Source organism: Barbus barbus, assembly GCF_936440315.1.
Source record: "Barbus barbus genome assembly, chromosome: 27".
Classification (NCBI taxonomy): Eukaryota; Metazoa; Chordata; class Actinopteri; order Cypriniformes; family Cyprinidae; genus Barbus; species Barbus barbus.
In genome coordinates this window covers 21,450,627-21,471,569 of record NC_136755.1, presented here as the reverse complement: position 1 = coordinate 21,471,569, position 20,943 = coordinate 21,450,627, and the positions used below count along the sequence as shown (strand labels likewise).

Here is a 20,943-nt window from a genome sequence, read left to right as displayed (position 1 = left end):
TATTCTAAAGCCAACCTTCATCAAAATGCCATAAAAACGAAAGCAGGCCCTGTATGAATTTGTTAGAGTTGTACAGAAACAAAAAACAGTTTTAAAACCAATCTATTAACAAAGTATGAGTAATTTCAGTTTTCCAACTGGCTGATAGTGCTTGAGGGGTACAGCAGGTCACTGTTCTCTTCACTGTTTAAATAAAGTTTTTAAAGGCTCATTTCATTTCCAAAATGGCGGAGTACGATCTGACCACCAAGATCGCACATTTTTTAGATCGGCATTTGGTCTTTCCGCTGCTAGAATTTCTGTCTGTCAAGGAGGTAATATATAAATTACAGCAGTGTAAAGTATTGCTTTGTTGTTCGGTTATACTTATTTGGTTAGTAGTCGCTAAATGGGCAGCACCACGTGTGGCGAACAGTCAGCTGATCTAGAAAAATGATTTGTTTTTCGTATCTGATATTAAATAGAAATGACCTCTTTACAGACATAATTTCATTTAATATTGATTTTTATTCCTAACAGATCAGCTATGTTTAAAGTATGAATTCTTATTCTGCAGCTCTGAACTCTCTTTGTGTTTCTACAGTAAGTTACCATGGTAACGTTACTGGGACACACTGTTATTGTGTTATAATATCATGCTTTTCTTTAAGTATCACGTAAATACCATAAATATTAACGTGAATGTTGTCGTCATTAATTATTGTGGTATGTGTAAAAATCTAGGTAACGTTATATTGATATAAGATATCATCAGTTGGTACAACTAACGTTACCTTAAATTACAAGATGTAATATTTCAGTGCGTTTGGATAAAGTCTTGTTTTTATGCTGCATAAGTCCTCTTCAGTATATTCAGAAAACCTGATATAGTGCTGTTAAATCTAATGTTTGTTTTCTCAGATCTACAATGAGAAGGAACTTCTCCAAGGGAAGCTGGAGCTTCTCAGTGAAACTAACATGGTGGACTTTGCCATGGATGTATATAAGAACCTCTATGCTGACAAAGAGATTCCACATTGTAAGTGCTTTTCCCTTCCTGCCGAAAATATACATTGAGTATAGAGTTAAATAAAAGCATATCCAGATCAAGAATGGAGATTTTCACATCATATAGAGTGCAGTACTATACGCTGCATGTATATTACATATAGTAATTGTACTCTGCAGCATTAAGGGAGAAAAGAACCACAGTGGTGGCCCAGCTGAAGCAGCTCCAGTCTGAAACTGAGCCTATTGTGAAGATGTTTGAAGATCCAGAGACGCAGAGACAGATGCAGTCCACCAGGTCTGCAGTCGTCATATTACTGTTTCCTGCTTCTTGAAATAGAATTTCTGTTTAATTTGTATGGCTGTTATGTAAGCATCTTAGCATATGTGAAGTCACCACTACCATACACTTTTTTTTTTCCTTAGAGATGGGAGGATGCTGTTTGAATATTTAGCAGACAAGCATGCTGTAAGTTTTGCAACAAGCCTCAAACTATAACCAGTTATAATCCAATTATATGGTTTTTATTTTCAGGGAAGCTAATTACCAACTTGTTGCATCGTTGAATATTTCATTCCAGCAATGATTTGCTGTCTCTGTTTATTCCCTCAGTTTCGTCAGGAATATTTGGATACGCTGTACCGTTACGCCAAATTCCAGTATGAGTGTGGCAACTACTCAGGGGCCGCAGAGTATCTTTACTTCTTCCGTGTGCTCGTAAGTGCAACAAGACCGCTAGTGTTTTATCCTTTTTATTTTTATATAGTTTGTGAAGTGTGAAATAGGCTCTGAAATTACAGCCTTCGGCAGAAATGAAGGAACAAGTTAATTTGTTTCTTTACTGAGTGCTTTAACAGTTTTTGTTTTTAGTAATTCATCTGAACAAACAACTGGAAACAGTACCTTTGGATGTTTAAAAAGGTCATTAAATGAACATAACCCTAACCCAAACAAAGTATTATGCTTTTTAAATGAGCTATGTTTTAAATATTGCAAAAATAGCTTCGCTTATACCAGGTTATGTCTAACTTTTTATTAAATAAAATATATTTAGATTTTTAAATTAAAAAATTATTTGTGATATTTAAACCACATACTATTCAAAAGTTTAGAGTCAGTTAGAAATTTTGCAAAAATTTATATTTTAGTCCGCAAGGATATATTAAATTGATTCATGTTAAATAAATGAAGAAATCCTGTAAAAAGTATCACAAACAAATTATTGAGCACCAAATCAGCATATTAGAACGATTTCTAAAGAATCATGTGAAACTGAAGATATGAGTAAGAAGAACTGCTAAAAATTTAGAGCTGTAGGTTTATTATTGTGTCGTAACTAATTAAGACATGACGATGCTTGTTAAAGCAACAATATATCAGAGAATTTATAGCTATGAGAGTGCGATTTTGTACCTATGAGATTTCACTGTGAAAAATAACAGAGAAATTAATACTGACATTATGTCTCTGTCGTGACCAGGTTCCCTCGACGGACAGGAACGCTCTGAGCTCTCTCTGGGGTAAACTGGCATCCGAGATCCTCATGCAGAACTGGGAGGCAGCCATGGAAGACCTGACACGCTTACGAGAGACCATCGACAACAACGTATGTCTGTCTGGCATCCTTTAAACCTCTGTCTCCCTGTATAATAGAAGCTTTGCGGCTGTATTTCATCAGCTGAAGAAATCCAATATCCTTCCCACTGGTTAATTTGCTGGATCACCCATGTTCCTTTGAGCTCAGATATAACAGTCCTTTAGCAGACGTCGACCAATCAATCAACTATACACACAAAATTGACCGGGATGACATTTGCATTGCATCAGCTCTGAGACGTAAACACTTGGCATTTTTATTTGCGGTGAAGTTAAAGATGGATGCGTGTGGGTTTACCGCAGCCTCGTTTGCTTTGCTAGTCCATGGTTGTAATGTAGCCTCAGCATTGTGACATGAATAAGACTGAAACAGTGTTGACCTATTTTTAATTAAACCTTGTTTTTCTTTCCTGCCTCGGTTCAGTCGGTGAGTTCTCCTCTTCAGTCGCTGCAGCAGAGGATGTGGCTTATACACTGGTCTCTGTTTGTCTTCTTTAACCACCCCAAAGGCAGAGACAACATCATCGAGCTGTTCCTCTATCAGCCCCAGTGAGTGCGATTACAGAAATTCCCTCTTCCACTATAACAAGCCCTCTCAAATTGCTCATTAAAGAATGTAGAAGTGCAACAAACTACATTTGCATAACATTTATGTCACTTGCTTAAGGGACTTACCAGGAAGTGCGAGTGGCTTGCAACAATTACTTCAGAGAGGGAAGCTAGAAAATTTGCAATTAACGAGATTCGCTGTTGAAAGCATTCATTTTTTTTAGGGGGAGTGGTGCATGTTTGTGTGACCGTATAATGAGCGCTGCTTGGTCTGAGCACTTTGAAGAGGACGCAGTCTGTGTTGAGTGTTTGAAGGGCCAGTGTGATACAATATTAAAACTGGAACCAATCAAAGCAGATTTTGTTGACAAAGTGTCCACTGGTTCTTTTTTTTTTTTCCAACTCTGGTTTTTAATTGTTAATTTGCTTTTTGCTAGTATTTTGTAAAGTAAAGTATTTTGAAAAAAATTATGGTTGTTGTCTGTTTCTCAGGTACCTGAACGCAATCCAGACCATGTGCCCTCACATTCTGCGTTACCTGACCACGGCCGTAATCACCAACAAAGACGTGAGAAAGCGCAGACAGGTCCTCAAAGACCTGGTCAAGGTCATCCAACAGGTCAGCATGATCTCTGAAGATCTCTGAAAAACTAGACAATGGATTGCCTAAATGACTAGTGGGAATATAATTACTCTGGTTTAGGGTCATGTCAGCCAAACACCAGCCAGACATGTTTTTTAGCCATATATGAAATGTAATCTCACAAATGTTTCTTTATTCATGTGTAGATTTTATTGCGTTGATTGATTGTCAGATTGCCTAGACCAGGGTTCCCAAACTTTTCCATTCCACGACCCACCTAGACAAGTATAATCTATTTCACGACCAACCAAAATGGTTTAGATAAAAAACAGTTGACATTACTTTAAGCTGGGGGCCTCCCTGGGCGCCACAGCATAAATGACTGCCCACTGCTCTGGGTGTGTGTGTGTGTGTTCACTACTCACTGCTGTGTGTGTGCACTTGGATGGGTTAAATGCAGAGCACAAATTCAAAGTATGGGTCACAATTCTACAACTGTAAAATTTCACTAATATTTAAGTTTTAATTTCTTTGTTTACAGACTTTAAAATATTAAACGCACAACCCAACACGTTTTTTAGCAAAGCATAAGAAACGAAGCAGATCTAAAACAGTTTGGAGATAATTATAATTAAAATAATTGTGAAATAGGTAAAAATAATAAACGTGTCTCATTTTAAATAAATACTAAAAACCAAGATGACAAATTTACTTCAGTCAGAAATGTACTTTTGTATTGGTTAAATGTTCAGCAATATCCTCAAAAGATTTTTGAACTTTGGCACATTTTTTCTCTTTATAGAGATGATATGGCAAGGAAATCATACGAAATTTCGTAAATGTTATTATGTGGAAATGTTTAAATGTAGTGTTACAACCCGTATATGTGAAATGCTTTTTACAGACCGTTTCCTTATTGGTAAGTAGCCAAATGCATATGAAGGAACAAAATCAGCGCCGAGTTCAAACATACGATAGAAATGAATGAGAATAGCCTACATAAAACAGATTTCGTAACATTTGAATTTTCCTGTGTGCAACATTATGCAGAATACAGCACTTTAAAGTGAGCAAGTTTCTTATCATTAATAATGCGGACAAAACAAGCCTTTTAATAATGACGTTGCTCTGAGACCCTCACTGTTACTACAACTCGTTCGCGCTCGCACTTCAAAACACGCAACGCATTCAAAAATCGCACTAAGAATATTGCAATTCGTTATAAATGTTAGTAGGCTATATCGTGCAGCCCTAAACTGAACTGTGTGAGTGTGTGTCATTGAAACGCAAATTTAGCTGCAGCCAAGTGACACCTTGTCCCACTCTGCCACCCACAGTTTGAAAACCCCTGGCCTAGACCACACCAGCGCATGCTGCTTTCAGATTTGAATGTTAAATGTGAACTATAGAAGTAACATCATACTCAAAACAGAAATATGCACAAAACAGAAGTGATTTTTTGAAAGGCGCATCTGAGCCGAGAGAGTTTATTTCAGTAGATTGCCCTTTTTGTGGTTCAGATGAATGAGCTCACAGATTCGCCTTTAAGGTTTCTAGCTCGACAAGCGTTGTTGCATGCCATTACGTTCATGCTAGATCTGCTTCCTTTTAAGTATTGATTCAGAGCTGGTGAATTAGCGTCTGTTTTAAAGTGCTTCTTGGGGCACTGCCACATTGATACCCGTGACTTTGGCACTTGCTGTCAAATTAGCACAAGATTAATGTTCCTCTCTGCTTTTGCTCTCTCTACAGGAGTCGTACACGTACAAGGATCCCATCACAGAGTTTGTGGAGTGTCTCTACGTTAACTTTGATTTCGACAGCGCTCAGAAAAAACTAAGGGAGTGTGAGTCGGTAAGGTTTCATCACCCGCTGTGTGTGTGTAATGCAGCTACCAGGGCTGTCATTCCTGTGATTTCCTCAATACACTGCTTCCCTATGTTTGAATTGGTTGGAGATGAGCATTGATTGGAGCTCTCATCCTTTTGCTTGGAGCCATAGGTCCATTCATGCACTGAAAATCCCTGTCTACTGTAATTTACTGCTGTTTCCCACTAGGCTTTTCAAGACATTTCTGCTGTCAGTTTTCAGACCTACAGCTATGAGGCAGCTCCTCTCTTAGACGTGGCCTAGTTGGGCCAGAGGGAGCGTTCAGCATTCAGACCTATGAAAACATAATCTCCCCTGCCTTTTCACCATAGTTTCAGTTTACGCCTGAGGGATTTGTTTGATATATATATTAGTGTGCGAGTTGTTTACTTCCTTTTTTTTTTGTTTTACAAATTAGTCTTCCCTTTAATGCCAGTGGGCATTCCAATCATATGGCGATGGAGGCATTGCCTCCTCTTATGCGACTTTTCCCCATTCATTCTTAATTACTCCCCACCAAACTCAGTGCACACTTTAGAGGGTCTGATAAAACTCAACAGGCGCAGAGAAGGCGAAAGAGACGCGGGCTTGCGCTGTAACTACCTGCTGGTGTCGTTGTTGGACAACGTTTCTTTAGAATAAAGTAATTTCTACACTTATTAATGTTCTATTTTGTAATATTTACTTTTTTTTGTACTATGAGTTTTTTCTCATCTGATATTTTGGTTAGGCACTGCCTCCCTTGCCTACTCAGAGGAAACACCCCTGAAATAAATATGCTACCGTTCAAAAGCGAAGGATCAGGAAGATTTTTTTTAAAGAAATTGATAATTTAAATTGTTCAAAATTTACACTTTATATACTTTTACATTATTACAAAAAATTCAGTTTTACATAAATGCTGCTTTTTTTTTACTTTCAACTTATTCTTAAATAACAGTAGTACTTTTTTTTTTTTTTTTTTTTTTTTTTTTTTTTTAAGATTTTGGTGTTTCTTGATTTTATTAGCATAGCACAGAGCTAACAGGAAGCAAAGTGGGAGAGAGAGGGGGGGGGGGGGCAGGATCGGGAAAGGTCCTCGAACCAGGATTCAGAATCAGAATGAGCTTTATTGGCCAGGTATGTGTACACATACAAGGAATTTGTTATGATGACAGAAGCTCCACAGTGCAACAGAAAGACAGCGACAGGACACAGATAATAAAAGAATAATATACTAATAGGTAATGTACAAAACAACAAAAACACAATATATAATATAGACAATTATGTGTGTACAGGTCTGATATGTGCAAATTTGAAATGAAAAAATAAGTATGTGTGGTGAATAAATAATGTATGATAGTGTTGTGTGTTCCGCGTTTATTGTCAAGTGTTCATGAGATGGATTGACTGAGGGAAGAAACTGTTCCTGTGTCTGGTCGTTCTGGTGCTCAGAGCTCTGTAGCGTCGACCAGATGGTTACAGTTCAAAGTGTGCTGGATGTGAGGGGTCCAGAGTGATTTTACCAGCCCTTTTGCTCACTCTGTATAAGTACAGTTCTTGGAGAGTGGGGAGGGTTGTACCAATGATTCGCTCAGCAGTACGGACTACCCTCCGTAGTCTTCTGAGGTCAGATTTGGTAGCTGAGCTGAACCAGACAGTTATTGAAGTGCAGAGGATGGATTCAGTGATGGCAGAGTAGAACTGTTTCAGCAAGTCCTGTGGCAGGTTGAACTTCCTCAGCTGGCTGGGCCTTTTTCACAATGGACTAAATGTGTCCCTGGTCTGTCCAGATGCTGCAGGATGAACTGCAGTCCCATATTGACTGCATCATCCACAGACCTGTTTGCTCTGTAGGCAAACTGCAGGAGGTCCAGTAAGGGTCCAGTGGAGGCCTTCAGATAAGCTAAAACCAGTCTTTCAAATGATTTAATGGCCACAGACGTTAGAGCCACGGGTCTATAGTCATTAAGCCCAGTAATTTTGGGTTTCTTTGGGATGGGGATGATGGTGGAGCGTTTGAAGCATGAGGGGACTTCACACAGCTCCAGTGATCTGTTGGAGATCTGTGTGAAGATGGGGGCCAGCTGGTCAGCACAGATTTTTAGGCAGATTGGTGACCAGTGTTGGGAGTAACGCTTTACAAAAGTAATGCATTACAGTAACGGATTACTTTTTTGCTGTAACGCAGTAGTGTAAGACATTACTAATCAATTTTCAGTAATATTTTACTCTGTACATGTTCAGTAACGCTTCTGTTACAACACACTTTTAGCTCAAAATTTAATGTTTTAAAAATTATTTAATGTCAGGCTCTGACTTTTTTAAGTCCCTAGGGCCAAACTTTGGGCCAATATTCATGTCATACCTAGTTCAGACGCGGGCCGGTCCTCGGGCCTGTTTTAGGCTTTTCCTTATCAATAATTGATGGATGTCTAAAATATAAATATGAAAAAAATTGCCTCGCTGGTGGAAACGCAGCAGCAGCGAGCCGTCAGCACAGCTGAAGAGTTCCAATAGTCAAATATACACAATAAAGCTTGCCATAAAGCCCCAGCAAAAGTAATTACCATGAATGTGTCTGGGGGAAATAGTAAGGATTCGCCATCTTCTCATTAGACGTTCCTTTAGAGAGAAGTGCATCTTCATGGATAAAGATTATATTAAAGAGTTTTCGTTAAGTAGTAATTTAAAGCTTTTTATAGATGTCTGTGAGGCATGTATTCGAATACATGTCTGTGAGGCATGTATTCGAATACATGTCTGTGAGGCATGTATTCGAATACATGTCTGTGAGGCATGTATTCGAATACATGTCTGTGAGGCATGTATTCGCTGTCTTTCGGTTCATTTTTGTTAAGCGCTCCTGTTCAAGATAAAAGCACAACTTTTTGTTGATATTGTGAGTGCAAACAAATAAAAGTAGACCCTTTACAGTTCCAAATGATGTATTACTCTTACCTTTATTAGCAAAAATTATGGCGTAAGTTGTTTCCATTGAAAAAAACTGCAATTGATTGCGCTGGTGCCTCCATGTCCTGCGCTTTAGCTTCCACTCTCCGCACAAACTATCGGATGCAGCACACATTTATCTAGGTTTAACGTTTAAACATTGTTATATGCTCGCTTGAACTGTTTTAGTATATCTGTAGATTTTATTTTAGGCAAGTCATTATGATTTGAGAAGGCTAAATTGATCAAACATAAACTATGATCAGCCTGCCGGTCTGCTGCTGGGCGCTTGGTCGTTATAAGAAAGAAAAAACTTATTTATCGAACAAAAAATGCTCCAACGTTTTTCTAAATGAACTTAATAAAAAAACAAAACAAAATATAAACACTTTGCCATTACATAGCCTACAAAACTGAACTATTTTAATAGATGAAACGAGGCGTTTTGGGAGAAGGGGAAAAAAAAAAGAGGGGCTCTGTCATAATTCTGATAAGCTGTCAGACACAGGCCGATCTAGGGCCTAAATTTGAGGCCCGTGCAGGGCTCTAGTACATTTTGTTATTTTAGAATGTTAAGTTCTACTTCTGTAGTTATTTTGGTGAAAGTAACTCAAAATTAATACAAGAGTCATGTAACCCATTACAATTCTGAGACAGTAACATTGTAAGGTAAGGAATTACTTTTGAATAACAGTAACAAGTAATCTATAATGTATTACAGTTTGGAAGTAACTTGCACAACACTGCTGGTGACACACCTAGTGCTTTCCTTCTTTTGTTCTTTCTGAAGACCTGGCGCACGTCATCTTCGCTGATCTGAATTGTAGGTGAGGGGGAGAGGGGGGTTGCTGGAGGTGTGAATGGTTGTGTGGAGAGGTGTTCAGGGCGGATGTGGGGTGATTTTTCAAACCTGCAGTAGAACTCATTCAGATTGTCTGCCAGTTGTTGATTCTCCAGAGTGCTGGGGGATGGTGTCTTGTAACTGGTGATATCTTTCATACCTTTCCACACTGAAGCAGAATCACTGGAAGAGAATTTGTTCCTTAGCTTGTCAGAATAATTCCTCTTTGCCACTCTGATCTCCTTTTCCAGTGTGTATTTGGGCTGTTTATACAAGACTTTATCCCCCTTTCTGTAAGCATCTTCTTTGGCCTGATAGCAGTGAACCATGGTTTGTCATTGTCATTGTTGTAGGTTAAATGAGTCCTGGTGGGAAGGCACATATCCTCACAGAAACTGATATAAGATGTTACAGTCTCTGTGAGCTCGTCCAGATCGTTTGCAACAGCTTCAAAAACAGTCCAATCAGTGAGAGAGAAACAGGCTGGTAAAGGCTCTGTTTCATTAGTCCATCTTTTAACAGTTCTTAATACAGGCTTTGCAGATTTAAGTTTCTGCCTGTAGGTCGGTATAAGATGAACCAAACAGTGATCAGAGAGTCCTAAAGCTGCTCGTGGGACAGAGTGATATGCGTCCTTTATCGCTGTGTAACAGTGATCCAATATATTACTCTCTCTGGTGGGACATGTGATGTGCTGTCTGTATTTTGGCAGTTCGCGAGAGAGATTTGCTTTATTAAAGTCCCCAAGAATGATTAAAATAGAGTCTGGGTGTTTTTGTTCTGTGTCTGTGATCAGATCAGCGAGTTTCTGTAAAGCTGATCTCGCTTTCACTTGCGGTGGAATGTAAACACTCACGAGAATGAACGAATAAATCTCCCGTGGCGAATAGAACGGCTTGCAGTTAATGAAAAGCGTTTCTAGATCTGAACAGCACATCTTCTTTAACAGTTACATCTGTACACCACCTCTCATTGAGGTAAAAGCACGTCCCGCCGCCGCACGTTTTCCCCCGTTGATTCCGCGCCGCGATCTGCTCTGATCAGCGTGAAGTTAGCCAGATGTAGCACGCTGTCCGGTATGCCGCCATTCAGCCAGGTTTCCGTGAAACACAGAGCAGCAGAGTTTGAAAAATCCTTGTTTGTCCGGGAGAGCAGAAGGAGTTCGTCCGTTTTGTTGGGTAGAGAGTGGAGATTCGCTAGATGGATGCTAGGCAACGCCGTTCTTAATCCGCGCTGACAAGGCTTCACAAGCGCGCCGGCTCGCTTCCCCCGTCTGTGCGTCCTGAAGCGTTTGACCAGAGCTACGGCTCCGCTAACTACAATGTCCAGCAAAACGTCCGAATAGTCAAAATCCGGTAAAAGATTTTGTGGTGTGTTCTGCCGAATGTTCAGCAGGACATCCCTGGTAAAACTGATCGTATTTGAGAAACAAAAAACAGGAAAACTGCTATGCCCACAAGGCTATCAGCACCGACCAGTAGTACTTTTTAAAAAACAGAAAATCAAGTTAATTTTAAACAGACTGTTTAAAAGTACATAATTCAGTCTCAAGGCCCTTCAGTGGACCATCAATAACATTTACACAACTTTCAAAGCAGGTTATTTGAATGGATTGTATTCTTTTAAAGGTGCTGGTGAACGATTTCTTCTTGGTGGCCTGCTTGGAGGATTTCATTGAAAATGCACGGCTGTTCATCTTCGAAACGTTCTGCCGGATCCATCAGTGCATCAGCATCAGGTAGCACCGCCTCCCAGGAGTAATCCTGATAGACTAGTGTGTTAATCCTCTTAGCTCTGTAAAAAGATCATACCGCACTGCAATGATTCAACACGCTGCCAGGATCAATGTATTCCAGCCAAATCTGACAAAAGCTGAGCGACGTCACAATAGTGTACATTCAAAAGAACCAGCTTGAAGGAAAGCAAGATTGCAATAGATGCAAGTACAAGAGTGTGTTTAGAGAGAAGTGCTTTGTTTTTACTAATCGTTTAGTTTTTGTTTTGATCTTGTTTTCATTTTAATTTTACATTTTTGTTATACAGATTTTGATTTACTATATCATTTTTAATTTAGATTTATTTATTTTAGAACATCAAGTTAAACTAAATAAATAAACAGTCTTTCCTTGGCAACTAGCTGAAAGTTTATATTTTTATTTCAGTTAACATTTCAAGTAACAAAAGTGTTTTATGGTTTGTTAACTGTAATAACCCTGTTACAGATGTTATTTTGATGTTTGTTGACATTTTATTTGAAAAGCACTGTTTGTGTCAGAAATCCTGTTGTTTTCACATTTTATCGTAGAGATGGTTGTGCGACTTAATTCGTCATCAGCTTATGTTTATCACACCGATTGATTTTGCGACTGTTCGAACTCTTGTTTGAAGACGAGAGCTACAGCTTATTGTTGACCTCAGGCAATCTCTGTATTTCTCATTTTCTCCCTCTCACCATCGCTCTTCCTGTCTCTGGGCAGCATGTTGGCAGATAAGCTGAATATGACCCCTGAGGAGGCCGAGAGATGGATCGTAAACCTGATCCGCAATGCCAGACTGGATGCCAAAATTGACTCCAAACTGGTGAGCGAGCTCTGGGGTGCAGAACACATGTCCAAACACAAAGCCCATTTGATTGAGATGCACTAGACTCCCTCCGACAGTGAAAGAGGGCTGGTGCATACAAACACTGTTTGCATGTTGTGTAACTAAAGGTGCACATAGCCTAGAAATTTTTTTTTATTTTATGAAATTATAAGTTTTGCTTTTGACAGCTTTTCACAGCTTTTATTAACCTAGGCTAATGTTAATATGTAACCATTTTATTTTTCATTGCTAAATCATGTTTGTTCATAGTACAGTATGTTAATTTATACTGAAATGTTAAAAATCTTTTTGAGGAAATTAAGATTAATGCTGTTAAAAATATTACATATTTCGCATAAGCTGTTGAATCAATAATATTAACATAAAATTTTCTTGTGAGGTGTTACCAAATAAACAAACTTTTTATTTTATTGATCGTTTTTTAACTGGGATTTAAAGTGATAAGTCAGTTTTAGTTTTCTTGCCTTTTGTTTGTTTGTTAAAGAATATTGCCTAAGATTTTATCAAAAGCTTGTATAGGAGCTGTAATTCATTAAAAAATGGTTGTCTAAAGTTTTGCAAGTCATTATAAAACCTAAGTGATGCTGAACCACTAAATCCTCTAAAGCCTTTACTTTTTCGTTGTAATACTTGGAAAAGTTCTTTGATAATTTATACTAGTGTTCTTTTAAAGTCTTTAATGGTTGGCTGCTCCTCCCTGATGAGTGTTTTCTACTCAGGGTCATGTGGTGATGGGCAACAACGCCGTGTCGCCGTATCAGCAGGTGATTGAGAAGACCAAGAGCCTGTCGTTCCGCAGTCAGATGCTGGCCGTGAACATCGAGAAGAAGCTCAGCCACAGCAGCAGGAACGAGGTACCGGACCCAAAGCAAACAATGCAGACTGAACTAATGAGTTTTTCTTTCAGCCGAGCCTCATTGGAGTCATTACCGTCAAGAAATGAGTGTGCTGGGAAACTTTTGCTTTTAAACATTGAAGCATTTTTCCTTAACTGAATATTAGCCAGCATTAGTCGGCGTACAGTTCCTCAAAATATCTTGCACACTCCCAAATCAAAGCCCAGACTCAGCGTAATGTCTGAATAATCAGATTTTATGTCAGTTAAGTAATTCACGTCATATATCCTGTCCTGTATTTTGCTTGATATTCACTTTGAAGACACTTTGAATTTTGACCATTTAAAATATTTGTCAAACATTTAATAGAATAAATAATTTTGAGCAAACTTCTGTTGTATATGCTGCATCTTTGATGTCCCTAATATTCTTCCATTTCTTTCTAGACACCGAGCTGGGCGGCTCAAGACACTGGCTTCTATTAGACTGGAAAAAACGAGGCAAACAGTGGATCATCTTACTCCTCAACCTCATCTTAGTATTTAACTAACTATCTTTTATTTAGCCATGTTTTATATTAGGATCATTTGACAAAGACTGACATTTCCTGCATGATAAGAGCTACGGAGTTCTGGGATGCTGCCGTGAATTTTATGTATTCTGTATGAAGGAAGGAATTTACCAGGCAAGATTTATTAATTGTTCCAGTTCTGTTTAATCTCAAAGGACATGTTTTTTTTCTCTTATGTGAGTCATTGTTTTGAACGTCATAACGCAACAATAAACAGTGGAAATGTGTTTCTGAACACATTTTCAAGGATCCTGCAACTAGGGCTGCCACTAACGACTATTTTTATTTCGATTCATCTATCGACTAATTTTTCGATTAATCTAAACGATTAATTTCACGCAAAAAAAATCAACAATTTTACTTACAAATATTTTATTAAACCAAATTAAGTCCAAATTTCTATGAAATCCTTTTTCAAAAGTGAAGTGCAACATAGAGTGCGAGAAGCCTAGTGTCCATCTCATAGTCCAAATCACTGAAATCACAGTTCAGTATTATAGTGTGAGAATGACAACATATCCACGTGTTCTAGTCTACTAATATTAAAATTAAAAACTATTTACCAGTAATATTATTTACCAGAATTTATTTAGGTGAAAAATGTGAATGTGCAGTATTTCTGAAAAAATACTTTTTTTAATATAAAATTAGTTAATTGGATATGCTTTTTATTATTAAAATTTAATGGAACAATTAAAATGGAAAACAGAAAATAATGGAAAACAGAATTTGGTACAGATAAAACTGTAAAACTCAGTTAATTAGACTGGCTTTTCGATTAATAAAATTTTAAAAACTGAATTTGGAAATAAAACGGATTTCATAGGGCCCTATAACTTTTTTTTTTTTTTTTTTTTTTTGTGGTAATAATATATAATAGCAATGATGCAATAATAATTAGTTCAAATAAAGTATCAAAAGCAAGAAATCATATGGTTTTATTGAACAAAACTGTTAAAATTACAGTGGCCGAGAAGTAGGGATGGGTACCGAAACTCGGTATTAAATCGGTCTCGGGGCTAAATTATGAAAGACCGGAGTATCGATAAACTCTGACGTTATCGGTTGTTCTGTCGGTATTGGAGAAATTAAGAAAACACACATACATTTATTGTTTATGATGCATTTTTGCTATTCGCAATTCAGAAGCCAGATCGCGCTCACGCTGAGGAGCTTCAGCACACGCAACATGAAAGTCCTGTTTAATTATGATAGAAGAGAGGACCAACTATTCAAACATCTGCTCACACTTTAGGCCTGTGGCTGTTATATTAAGCTAAGTATTTTTTTTTTTTTTTTCGATTTTGGCTTCCAAGGATTATAGCCGCATTTCTCCCTTCTCTTCATAGCGGCGCGGATTCGTTCCTCGGAACCAAAACTTATCTGAATCAGCTCAATCAGTGATTGTTAGAAAATTCCGTCTTTACTGTTGCTACATTGCAGGACATATTTGATAGTAAAACGTTGAAAGTACAATCTGCTGTTCCCCAGGCTGAAATGTGTGTGCGCGCGTGTGCCTGCGTGCTCCAAAACGGACAAGCAAAGTACACTTTGAGCTTCGGGCGCGTCGAAATAACACACAAAAATATGCCAAAAAATACACAATGTGTCAAAATGGCCGGTTATGAGAGTCTTCACTTTTATGTTTTAAGTGGACGAGAACAGTTGGGAGAAAATCCGATGCGTGTCAGTATATTGTCTTAAAGTATCAGACTGGAGCTTGAGCCATCAATGTTAATCAAAGAACAAAATTTATGTTTGATTTATGTTTAATAAACTTGATTTATGTTTAATAAACAATTTATGTTTAATAAACATAAATCTATCAGTACATACAGTGAAAACTATGCAGTGCTCATTTACATTTGATTACTTTTGTAACTATTACTTACCTGAACATTAATATTAGTAGACCTTCATGGAAAAATGAAAGCACTGTTTATTTCATTTCGTTTGTGTGTTTGTTTTATTGTATGTTTGTTTTAATTTGTTTCTTTGTTCATATTCTTACAGTATCTTATCTTATGTATATAAAACACTAAAAATACCTGCGCACTGGTGCATTTACAAATTGATGAAGTGCAGGCATTTTTAGTGTTTTATATACATAAGATAAGATACTGTAAGAATATGAACAAAGAAACAAAGTAAAACAAAAAGTACCGATAAGAATACCGTTAAAGTACCGGATCGATAAGCAGTAAGAGTAGTAATACCGTTAAAACCTTAACGATACCCATCCCTACCAAGAAGTGCAAAACAAATCACAATTCTGAAAACAAAATAACAAATTACAAACGCAAATGCAAATCTAAAAAACAAAATAAGTCAGAAAACACAACGACAAATCCGAAAACAAAATAACAAGTCAGAAAAGTTGTTTTCTGAATTGTTGTTGTGTTTTCTGACTTGTTATTTTGTTTTTTAGATTTGCATTTGCGTTTGTAATTTATTTTGTTTTCAGAATTGTGATTTGTTTTGCACATCTCGGCCACCGTATAAAATACATAATGTATTATAAACAATAGAGCTAATGTAGATTACGCATTACAACAAAGGCCTGCAGGGGGCGCCGACGGCCTGATGATTATTTTTACACATTACTGTTAATATTGACCAAGCACCATTTAATTCAAACGTACACTTAATCTTTAATATTTGTCCATTTCTTTAGGACAGAAATGCTACAGCCACTGTAATTAAACTAATATGTGGACATCAAACCGTGTAAACTTAGAGTGGGGGTTTGAGCTTTTATTTTGAAACCGCCATGTATTCTCCTGTGTTTGTGTAGATTTATAAATGATTTACCTTACAAATCTGATGAAATGGTGCACGTTGCGTTCACAGATGAACGTTATAATAAACACAACAACATGCAGAGATGAGTTTGAGACGCTCCACATGTAAATGATAACAGTTTCTGTGGAGCTACTGTGAACGGAGCCGCTGTGAGACGCACAAACTTAACTACACGCATGTAAATAATTAAAGAGCATACACTGTGTGAACTGCATTGCATATAATTATTTAATTAAATCATAGCGTTTGTGAATTCACAATTATGCTTATGATTTTTAAATGGGTTTAATATATCATGCAGCCTTGGAAAATAGTCTAAAAATGTGTTTTATGGATTCTCGTCCGTGAAATGCGCCACTTCCGGTATTTTGCCGGTTAGTCTCGACGCGAGCAAAATGAAGTCGACGATTTTTAAAAATCGACGAATCGCTACAGCCCTACCTGCAACATAATTCTGGATATCTTTAATGGTTAAAGGTGAAGTGTGTTATTTTGGTGTCAAATAATAAGGATTGTGTCCAAAACAGTTCTACTGTTGTTTCATCTTTAAGGACATTGTTCATTTATTGTACTTTTAAGCCAATGTTTGTCATGCGAGACCTCTTAAACTTGCAGAAACATTTTTAATAGATAACTGATAGTTTCTAATTTAAATTAGAGTTTGTACTTTAACAGTCTTTCTATTTTATTAATTAATTCTTCATGCTTTTTGTTTGTCGGTCTCTCAACGGTCATACAGTCCTGGAAATATTAGAGAATTTTATAAGTTAGTTTCAGGACTTGAAATTAAAAATATTAAAAGGTTACTAAAATACTAAAATGCTGCTTTTGCAAATGTGTACAATCAAGAAAATGAATGAAAAGGGCTTCTGAAATCTGTATCAAGTCTGTGGTCATAATATTTCATTAATGGCAAGAATATGCACAAGCAATGTCTCAGTTCAGGTTTCATCCAGTAGGTGGCAGCAGTGACTAACTTTTCCATCATCGTCCAAGTACACCACCAAAGACAGCCACAAAGCAGTCATTACCAGCTGCCTGACTGATCATCATGTCTTTTAAATCCTTCTTGATTTTCCTGTGTTTACACAAGCCAAAACCTAGGAATGTTGGGCATCTGTGTTTGATTTTGGGGGGAACAGGTAATTTGAACGGAGGGTGAAAACACAGGGTGTGTTGTCAAAGAAGCAAACAGAGATGGAAAGATCCTGTTGTGACTCATAAATGACCAGCTTCCTCTGAATGGCAGATTTTCCTTGAGTTATTTTTATATAATAAAAATGTTATATAAGTCCAGACAAAATGCTTGTGGAAAATGTGCTGTTTAAAACTTACTGTATGTTTCCTGGAACCTGATCAGTTTGGTTTATTCGTCAAAATAGAGATTGAAATGCATCCACACTGCCGTTAAAAAGTTTGGAATAATTACGATTGATTGTCTTATGCTCACCAAGACTTCATATATTTGACTAAAAATCCAGTCAAATCTGTAACACTGAAATATTTTGACAATTTAAAAGAACTGTTTTGTATTAATACTATATTTAAGAAATGGCAAAATAGAATTTCAGCAGCCATGATCTTTCTGAAGTCATTCTAATATGCTGATTCGGTTCTCAATTTGTGCCAGTTATTAATAATGCTTCTTATATCAATTGTTTGTTTTTGCTGCTTAATTGTTTAGTTTTTTCATGATTCTTTGATAAAAAGTTCAAAGAACAGGATTTGAAATAGAAATCTTTTGTGACATTGTAAATGTCTTTACTGTCAGTTTTGATCAATTTAATTCCGTTCTATATAAATGTAATAATTTCTTTAAAAAACTAAACAAAGAAAATCATATACACAAATTATTCCAAACTTTTGACCAATAGTGTACCTCTGAGTAAAAGCATCAAATCCAGTTTTGCATGGGATGAAGAACATTTTTTGTCATGAATTGTGTCATAAAATAAATAGCAAGCCTAAAAAGTTTAGCCACGGATGTCACACTTTAAGTGAATATGATTCTAGAGACCTTCTCAGAACAAACTTCTCTTTTCTCAGCCGTTTTAGCAATGACTAATCTCAGTCTTTTTTTAGTGGTTGTATGTAATCAGTTCCCATCAAGATCTTTTTTATAAGTGTGACTCAAGTGTCCAAACACATTTCGAGGCCACTGTTTGCATTCATTATCTCCATGCTCTCTGTGTTTATACGCACACACCTAGTAAGTGAACTACATTGTCGCTTTAAATCACCTCGGGTGCATTTCTCTGCTCCAACCTACCATTAACCTACAGGTCTCAGAGCCGGAATGAAATGAGGTTGTGTGTGTGTGTGTGTGTGAGTGAGAGATGTTTTGCCCTGGGAGTGGCTGCTGGATATTCCAGGCAGGGTTGCGAGTGCTGCTCGGCTCAGTGAAGAAAACGCACACGCTCGTATACGCACTCCTCCAGAGCTGACGTGGGCTTTGGCCTTGCACAGCTGCTGCCCATCTGCCACTGAGAAGCAGCCACAGGAGCTAGACGAGAGGAAAGAGGGAGTAGACAGAGAAGGGAAGAGGAAAAGTGGCTAAGTATGGACACGCTGCAAGATTGGGCCCTGGCGTACCCGGCTCTGGCCCGGCTGCTCTGGGTGATTGTGCTGGTGTTGGCCACCGTCCTGGTTTGGAGCGTGTTCTTCTGCTGCTGGGGAAGCCAAAGCTCCACCTCCCCTCTGGAGAGATACCTCTCAGGTAATACAGCTGCTTTTATTCTCACTCAACTGACCTGGAATCAGTTCCTGCTGATGTTCTTCAGCTCTTTCCAGATCAGTAGTAGATACAGAGAGTTTGAGGGAGGAAAAAAATTTTTTGCAGTGGAAACAAAATGCTGGTTTTTCATGACTGGCTGCTTTTAGTGGGCATGGAAAAGTGGTTGAGTTGTGTGTTCACTGTCATGTACTCTTATTTGACGTCACCTGAAGGGGCGTTTTGAATCCTCAAATCACAGTTTACTATTTGTCAAGCAGTATCCCTAAATTAAATGTTCCTTGGGATGTTACGCAATGACAGCCGTTGCAGATTTTGGCTATTTCCAAACCAAGATCTGAAAAATACCCATTTCGAGACCACAAAGCGATGGTTGTTAAATTGGACATACTAATTGTAGCTTTCAGTGAAATCTGTCAGTTGTGTATTCTTTGAATAAATGAAACGCATTCTTGTAGATTTCCATAAACGTAGCAGCCATGTGTTTTCAAAGAAAACTTTGACGGTCTGACATGCATGTGTGCTTGAAAGAGTGAAGAATCAGTTGACATGATTAGTTTCTTCTAAGATCTGGGGTTAAAGTTCAAAGCGGGCTCTAACTTGCTATTTCAATGAAGACTGTGACAGGGATTTTGACAGTTGCACACAATCCTAACCTATGCCAGTGTTTATATTTACATGTTTTTACCTAAAAAAAAAACAAATACACAAACCTTATGAAATGTTTTAATCAATATCAAGACGCACAGTTGACAAGCATTTGTCATTATTTATTTATATTCAGTATTTCGGGTGGGCAGACCTAGTTTAATATCCTCCACATGAGCTTCCTATTACTAATTTAATACTGTTGTTTCTGTTTCAGCCATGGAGAAACAGTCAAAGAAAAAGCACCAGAGCCAGGTACATCATCGCTCTGTTATCAAGTTAATGATGCTGATATGATATTTGTCTAAGTGCATTAGTATTCAAGACTCTCATATAACACACATTTTGTCCATTTCCCAGACAAAATTGCATATATGTGCCCCTTGACCACAAAACCTGTCATAAGGGTCATTTTTATTTTTATTTTAAATTTATATTTTTTTAAGCTGAATAGATAAGCTTTTCATTGATGTATGTTTTTTTTTAGAATAGGACAATATTTGGTTGAGATGCATGCAAAATCTGGAAAATGAGATATATTGACAAAATCACTTTTAAAGTTGTCCAAATCAAGTTCTTAGCAATGCATATTACTAATCAAAAATGAAGTTTTGATATATTTATGGTAGGAAATATTTACAAAATATCTTCATGGAACATGATCTTTAATATCCTAATGATTTTTGTGCAGTGTGCAGAAAAAATTGAACATAAGTTCTCGGTTATGTTCAGAATGGATTACTAGCCTGCTTCATACTGCATAGTATGCACTGCATATTACAACTTTTACCATGTTTTCAATTGGTATCTGAAGCAGTATGTAATGGTAAAGGTTTAAAACTCTAGCATGTTGCAAAGGTTTCCTCAAAAATATTAAGCAACACAACATTGATGATAACAAGCAATGTTTCTTGAGCACCAATTCAGCATAATAGATTATTTTAAGACTGTAGCAATGACTGGAAAAAAAAAAAAGAAAAAAAAAATCAGCTTTGCCATAAATGGAATAAACTACATTTTAATATATATTAAAATAGAAAAGTTATTTTAAAATGTAATAATATTTTGAACTTTTGAACAGTAGCATACATACTGCAAAAACAGTAATGCTAGTAAGCCATTCCGAATATGCCTATACCTTCCGACTATGTACTTTTTACCCAGCAGCCTCTAGAGGCCAGTATTGTAAAACAAGCCTTTTGTTAACAATTTACACAGGTTTTTCAGCAACTTTTCTGTGATCCAAAACCTTTTTATATATATATATTGTAGAAAATGTCCTTGCTGTAATTGATTGTGGTACTACTTTGCTATAATTATATATGCAAATGATTGTATACGCAGGTAAAAACATCTTAGAACCTCACAGTTTTCTCAGTATATGGAGGCAC

At 37.2% G+C, this 20,943-nt stretch overlaps 2 protein-coding genes across 3 annotated transcripts in view; both read left to right on the top strand.

Moving 5' to 3' along the window:
* Positions 1 to 211: 211 nt before the first annotated feature.
* On the top strand, positions 212 to 14,843 carry LOC306847707 (eukaryotic translation initiation factor 3 subunit E-B-like). The gene is made up of 13 exons (XM_079381827.1): positions 212 to 314; positions 901 to 1,018; positions 1,168 to 1,285; positions 1,414 to 1,456; positions 1,601 to 1,705; positions 2,469 to 2,594; positions 3,009 to 3,133; positions 3,626 to 3,752; positions 5,469 to 5,570; positions 10,989 to 11,098; positions 11,838 to 11,940; positions 12,684 to 12,818; positions 13,247 to 14,843. Exons 1-13 carry the CDS (start codon positions 225 to 227, stop codon positions 13,283 to 13,285), a joined length of 1,341 nt encoding a protein of 446 aa, XP_079237953.1. The 5' UTR covers positions 212 to 224; the 3' UTR covers positions 13,286 to 14,843.
* Positions 14,844 to 18,693: 3,850 nt separating this feature from the next.
* The window catches only part of LOC306847529 (plectin-like), a gene marked incomplete at its 5' end in the record, with an annotated part of 107,594 nt that continues 105,344 nt past the window's right edge, over positions 18,694 to 20,943 (top strand). Inside the window, 2 exons of one of the 2 annotated variants that reach the window (XM_079381499.1) lie at positions 18,694 to 18,889; positions 19,770 to 19,807. In XM_079381499.1, the coding sequence (XP_079237625.1) occupies positions 18,733 to 18,889; positions 19,770 to 19,807 (195 nt within the window). The remainder of the gene's footprint in view (positions 18,890 to 19,769; positions 19,808 to 20,943) is intronic. The other variant, XM_079381498.1, reaches the window with a different exon arrangement.